The sequence below is a fragment of the Ascaphus truei genome, chromosome 1 (genome assembly GCF_040206685.1).
Source record: "Ascaphus truei isolate aAscTru1 chromosome 1, aAscTru1.hap1, whole genome shotgun sequence".
In the NCBI taxonomy this organism is placed as follows: Eukaryota; Metazoa; Chordata; class Amphibia; order Anura; family Ascaphidae; genus Ascaphus; species Ascaphus truei.
In genome coordinates this window covers 313298573-313304572 of record NC_134483.1, presented here as the reverse complement: position 1 = coordinate 313304572, position 6000 = coordinate 313298573, and the positions used below count along the sequence as shown (strand labels likewise).

At 37.6% G+C, this 6000-nt stretch overlaps 1 protein-coding gene across 4 annotated transcripts in view; it reads right to left on the bottom strand.

Annotated features, from left to right (window-relative positions):
* Positions 1–228: 228 nt before the first annotated feature.
* YTHDC1 (YTH N6-methyladenosine RNA binding protein C1) overlaps positions 229–6000 on the bottom strand; it is a 37289-nt gene continuing 31517 nt past the window's right edge. For all 4 annotated transcript variants that reach the window (XM_075605412.1, XM_075605432.1, XM_075605442.1 and 1 more), the window contains 6 exons: positions 4557–4639; positions 3614–3650; positions 3497–3536; positions 3349–3411; positions 2055–2189; positions 229–1394 (listed from right to left, as the gene is read on the bottom strand). In XM_075605412.1, the coding sequence (XP_075461527.1) occupies positions 1182–1394; positions 2055–2189; positions 3349–3411; positions 3497–3536; positions 3614–3650; positions 4557–4639 (571 nt within the window). In that variant the 3' untranslated portion in view covers positions 229–1181. The remainder of the gene's footprint in view (positions 1395–2054; positions 2190–3348; positions 3412–3496; positions 3537–3613; positions 3651–4556; positions 4640–6000) is intronic.

Here is a 6000-nt window from a genome sequence, read left to right as displayed (position 1 = left end):
CACTAAAAGTATCATTTCCTATTGTGTTCCCTTCTAGTAGCCCAGCAAGGAGGTTGACAAAGTAAACACCAGGGAGTATGGAAACTTAATGTAAATGTTTCCATTGTTAATGAAAACACCATGGGAGGGAAAAAAAAACCTTGTCCCACCCCCAAAACATAAAAAAACATAAAAAATTAGTGGACCACTAATCATAAAACAGAAATATCACACAAGTATGAAACAAAATTAATATTTACACAGGGGGTTTTATTATAAAAATGGCACAGAATAACACTACACAAAGTAAGAGGTGGTTTGTAGCATAGGATAATTAACTTAATTGCTGCTGTCATTTGGCTTACAAAAAGCACTGCAGTAACAAAATGAAATTAAATGCATCAATTTATTTGATACAAAATGGTAGCAGAAGCCAACATGGTCAAAATAATCACTTTATCTAGCACACACAGGTTGTGTTCATTCACCACAGAGGTCTACAGTATGGACAAAAAAGTTAAAGCATCATTCATAATGGTACGGAGATATATCTATAAATATGTCTATAGATATACATTTTAAAAGAAGGGTGAAAAAGTAGGTAACAGGCCTATCAGTATTGCTTGCAATCACTGCCAAATAGGAAGAGGGAGAAAGAGGGGCTGCAACACCGCTGCCATACAGTCAGCCCATTCTTCAATATTTGCATACTTGATAGCAGCATTACTTTCACAGAATCCATATGCAAGTAAAGAAAGCAAAATATATTGGCAGTTATTGACTGACCACTTCCCTGCCAAGGAGGCCTGCAATACAAAGTGTTACTGGCCGTACCGACAGCAAATTGCTTAACAAAAAATAAGATAATACGATGGGATGAAATTGCTGTAAGTAGATGAACACATTGAGGACAATTTGTCGACATAGGCATCTTTTCCCATTCTACCATCAAGGGCTCATCACCAGTGTGTGTGTATCAACGCTGAATCTTTTTGGCCATTTTAAGATTCTTCCAGTTCTTAACAAAAAGCACGTGTGCAACAGAGGAGCAGATTACACAAGATGAACAGTTTCTGCTTTTTTTAACCTTAAAATAGACTGTTTAAACATAAATTTCACTACTTTGTAAACACGCATGAGGGAGGGGAGGGAGAATCAAAAGCAAAAGTTCATAAGCACATAAGCAGTGCTCCATGATGAAATTATCTTCTGTATCTGCCTCTGTCTCCTCTGTCCCTGTCGCGCAGCCTATCACGCTCCCGCTCCCTGTCTCGGTCACGCCCTCTGTCCCGGCGGGTGTCTCTGGGGCGTTCTCTCTCACGCTCCCTGTCCCTTTCTCGAGGCCGGCTTCGTCGCCCGCTGACAACAGCTTGTGTGCGTCGTAGAAAGTCGTCCACTCTCATATCATAGTCGTGCTTTAAAAAAAAAATATATATATATATATTTTACAGATGCAGGTAAAAAAAAAAAAATATTCCATGGAACAGCCATTCCCTAAACAAACTTGCCCATATGCCTTTGCTATTTTTCCTAATAAATATCTGTGACAGACCCATTCGCAATCTAGTAAAAAAAGAATTGGCTTTTATAAAGCACTCTGCATTTTTCTCCATATTTCCTCTCATGGTTTTTGTCCATCAGCATAAATACGAAAAACACTGGACATACTATCCAAAAACAATCAGTGGACATGAATGAGTTTGCTATTAAATTGCATAAAGACATTAAACAAAAAATAAGTGACCAACCAGTGAATCAATATGCTACAGGCAACGCCAAAACAAAGTTCAACACTTCCAAAATAGAATAGGTGGAACCAACACCAAGAACAATATGAGAAGTCAAGGAAAGCTCAGGTTCAGCAGCATTATAGAGGGTTGTATGTGGACATATGAATCGTAGATTACTATAAGCTCAAAGAACATTAAACTTCTAAATTGAAATATGCTTTTTATATCAGACATTAGAATTAATGGCAAAGTAGGCAAATTACCACCCTTAATTAACACCGTTTCAAATTCAGACCCCCGTAGAGTAGTTAAAAAAAATAAAATAAAATAAACGTTTTTACGTACAACTCGTTTATCCCGGAATCTTGCATCATGTGGTACTGGATGATGACCTGAGAAGGGTGGGTGTGCTTGTGGTGGAGGTGCATGGTGCTGATAGTATGGGTGATGTGGCGGCTGTTCCATTGCAGGATAGGGTGGCTAGAATACAAAAACAAACAACGACTTTAACAAAGATTTAATAAGTCGAAAACCCCAGTGAACGCATGTTTTTTTAGCAGGGGTGCGCAAACTTTTCAGCCCGCCCCCATCCCCACCTTGTCTCCGGCGTCAAATTACGCCACGTGGTTACGTGACATCACGTTGGACAATAACCCCTTGGCGTCATTTGTCATTGTGTTGCCATGTTGACGCGTCGCCAAAGACAAGGTAAGTTGCAGGGGCCTTGCGCGATCCCCCGGCATTTCACTTAAATGCCCTGGGGAAGAGCGCGGGGCCTCTAACTGCCACGCCCCTCCTGGAAAATCTTGCACCCCCAGTTTGCACACCTCTGTTCTATAGCATATACCAATCGCAATATAAACAATGCCACAGCTTGTAAATAATTATACAAATACTAGAGTATGACTATGTAGCAGAATATAACTTCTATGTATAGTAATTACAAGATGGACTATTTTCCATTGGACTTGTTGATCCCACTGCAAAAGAAACGCTAAATAAACTGAAGCGTTTGACAGATCAGCATTATTTGTCCCACCTTATCTGTCCTGAATTTCTAGAAAAAATAGAAACAATTCCTTTCGGTGTGAGAACTTCAGAAAATGAGTTCAATTTTTTTTTTGAAAACCATAGGAAAGATCAAATGAACACTTTCCCCCTTCAGTTTTTGCTGGTCAGGCAAGAATATTTATTCAAAAGAAAATGTTTAAGTGAAGTACAGAGCCTTTCTAGCTGTCCCGACCTCTGGCATTGACGATAAGGCCATTATTTACTATGCGTTGGTACTAAAGACATTCTGGCACGTGAAGACACCTTACAGCTGATTCAGTACAATAGGAATTATGGGCCATAATAGAGAACAAAAAGTAGCTCAAGTGTCTATAAAAATCCACAACTTTTGCAGTAATCAACATATCATGTGGTAGTGTCCATTTTACTCTCAACTATGATGCAGTGACATTATGCCTTCCTCTTTGGAGGCTGACATTCTGGTCTATTTTTGAGCACTAAGCCAATAATTTGCTTACAGTATCAAGCCCTGTAACCGTTACATTAACGACTGACGTACAATTAAAAATAGCATATTTGCATTGAAAGGAATTAGTTCCAGTTAATGAAAAAGATCTAAAATACAAACCATTCCTTGCCATGGAGGTGGCGGCCCAATGTTATGAAATTCCCTCACATAATCATTGTAAGACTGTAAAACAAAAAAAACAAACAAAAAGGGAATCAATATAGTGCTTTTTTCCCCACCTGTTAGAAAAAAATAAAATACAACTTACCCCATTTAAAAAGACATCTCGGCGGACCCCAGTAAATCTTCTGTATAAAAATAAATAAAGTTAGTATTTGGTAAGATGTCACTGAAGCAGCATTCACATACTGTTTAGAAGATTTACCTGTCCACTTCTTGAAAACGAGGATCCTTCACAAAACCTGTGCAAACAATGTATAGATTCAGAAATCAGATATTTTGATTGAATTAACAGTGCACACGCCTCGTGTGAGTTCTGAAAACCGTACAGGGTAGCATCAATTTTTCTTTTCATGGAAGAATACAAATGTTTCTCTATGATTACATAAAATGTGCCCGAGACAAAATACTTAATTTATGCTATGGTACAGAAAAAAATTCAGGATAAATTATTCAAGTAATAAGCCACCAATATCGATATTGTGTAATTACGGTGTGCTTGATTTGATGAATGTGTCCAGAAAGCAGTCCACAGAACACGCCAATGAAAGAAAGGACCCACTTGCATCACAGATTTTTCTTAGCCCGTATGTAGTAGTAAATGAACTTCAGACTAAACTGTATAGTAATACTTTTATAAAATAAGGCCAAACCCTTCCCGCAAAAAAAAAACAAAGTTACATGTTTCAGGGCACGTGGTCCCTTCAGGCTGAGGATTCTAATATAGGTAGATTCCAATGATAAATTCCAATACTTTGTTCCCTTTTAATTGGCCAAATCAGGAATCTTCCATTTTACAGAGTATTGGCAATGCTGTTCAAGCTACAGTATGATAGTGGATTTGGACACAAATATGCATTGAAAAACAAAAAGCATTCAAGTTCCAGAAAATGCTCAAAATGAATATTGGATTAATACAAAATGTAAATGTTAGATGTCCGCACTTCCATTAATCAAGGCTGTTTTTACACTAGATTGGGGAACCACCAAAAACTTTTGAAAAATAGAGCATTCTGGTCTCCAAATCTCAATTATGCAGCATGTTATAAAAAGGTACCACAATCTGCTCAGATATTGTTATTCTAACCATTGCACAAGAGCCCCCCTTTTCTCTCAATTCCTTAGAACAAAAGCAAGATATATTATACCTGGTCGCTGCTGAAACTCTGGGGGATAGTCAATCCTTGGTTTCTTTCTGGTGTTATGAATATCATAATCTTCCGGTCGACGCCTACACAAATTAAACATTAGAAATTAAACAGAAAACAATGAGAGATTTTCATAAGTACATACCTGTAAAAGCCAGTCTGATGTGCCACCATCTTAAAGCCAAAACAAACACACACCTGGAACACTTATTATTCTAGTGTCAACCACAGGCTATAACAGTTATAATGGCTACACTATTCATCACCAGTGTGCTTCATGCTCAAACCTTTTTCTACTGAAGGGATTGGCAATGCATCATCCCACGATATATTGCCTGCCTCTCCAGCACTAAATCAAAGTACAAAGTAAAGCCTTAATTACAAATACATTAAAAATGCACTTATTTTGAACCTTGTGTTTACAAACACAATCTATGGCCATTTATCAATTTTCAGTAAGGTTTTTACGATATTAAAAACCTATTTACAATGGACATATCAAATACTTAGGTCCGTTATTCCAAAAATATTTTGCGCGTTAATTCACGGTTTAAGGTGAAAACTGGTAGTACCCAGATCACACACTTATTTACATGAAGATAGTACACATTAGATTAAATACACTCATACAATTTATACCATCATTAGCCAAACTGATGCATTTTATTGTGTTCATTGCAAAAGTCAACATGCAGAAGTGGAGGCTATGCCCTATTTGTACTGCTGCAGTTATTAAGACCAGAAGAGCAACTATTCTATTTGCCAAAACATGAGAAATGCATGTTTCATATATTCTGAGAAATAAGTCAACAAAACAGCTAAATATGGCACACATCAACTGAAGCCTGAAAGACACTGCAATTAACAAATCAGCTACATACTACTTTAAGTAAAACTACACAAAACCGTATGAAGGTCATTGCTCTTCAATAATGTAGTATAAACACCCAACAACCCCTTCTGTGTCAGATAAGCTCACCGCTGCAAATTAGAGAAACTTCACCCTCTGAGCAAGAAGCATAGCAGTTGCACATATAGCAAAAATTAGGTTAGCAAAAAATAAAAGCTGGTGTAAAGAGGGAACATACCGCTTTCTTGAAGTTTTGAGAGTGCACTTACGACCGGTATGAAATATAGCAACAGTTCTTAAAGTAGTCCACTAACGATTTTAAGCTGTTAGCCGCACATATAAGGCGGCCCTGAGAAGGTGTAGTGGCTGTTACAAGTATATTTTGCAGTCCATTGCAAAACTGGAGTAAAAATCACTTGTAAATACACATTAGCGCAAAGGAAACCTTTTAGCTTAAAACTTGCGTGATCAGTCCATTTAAGGCAAAAAAAAAAAAAAAAAAAAAAATGAAAATATGAAATAAGGGGGCTCTGCCAGGTTTCCTCCTACCTAATCCGTGGTGTCCTTTTAGGATGAAAGTAATAGCGACTCTGG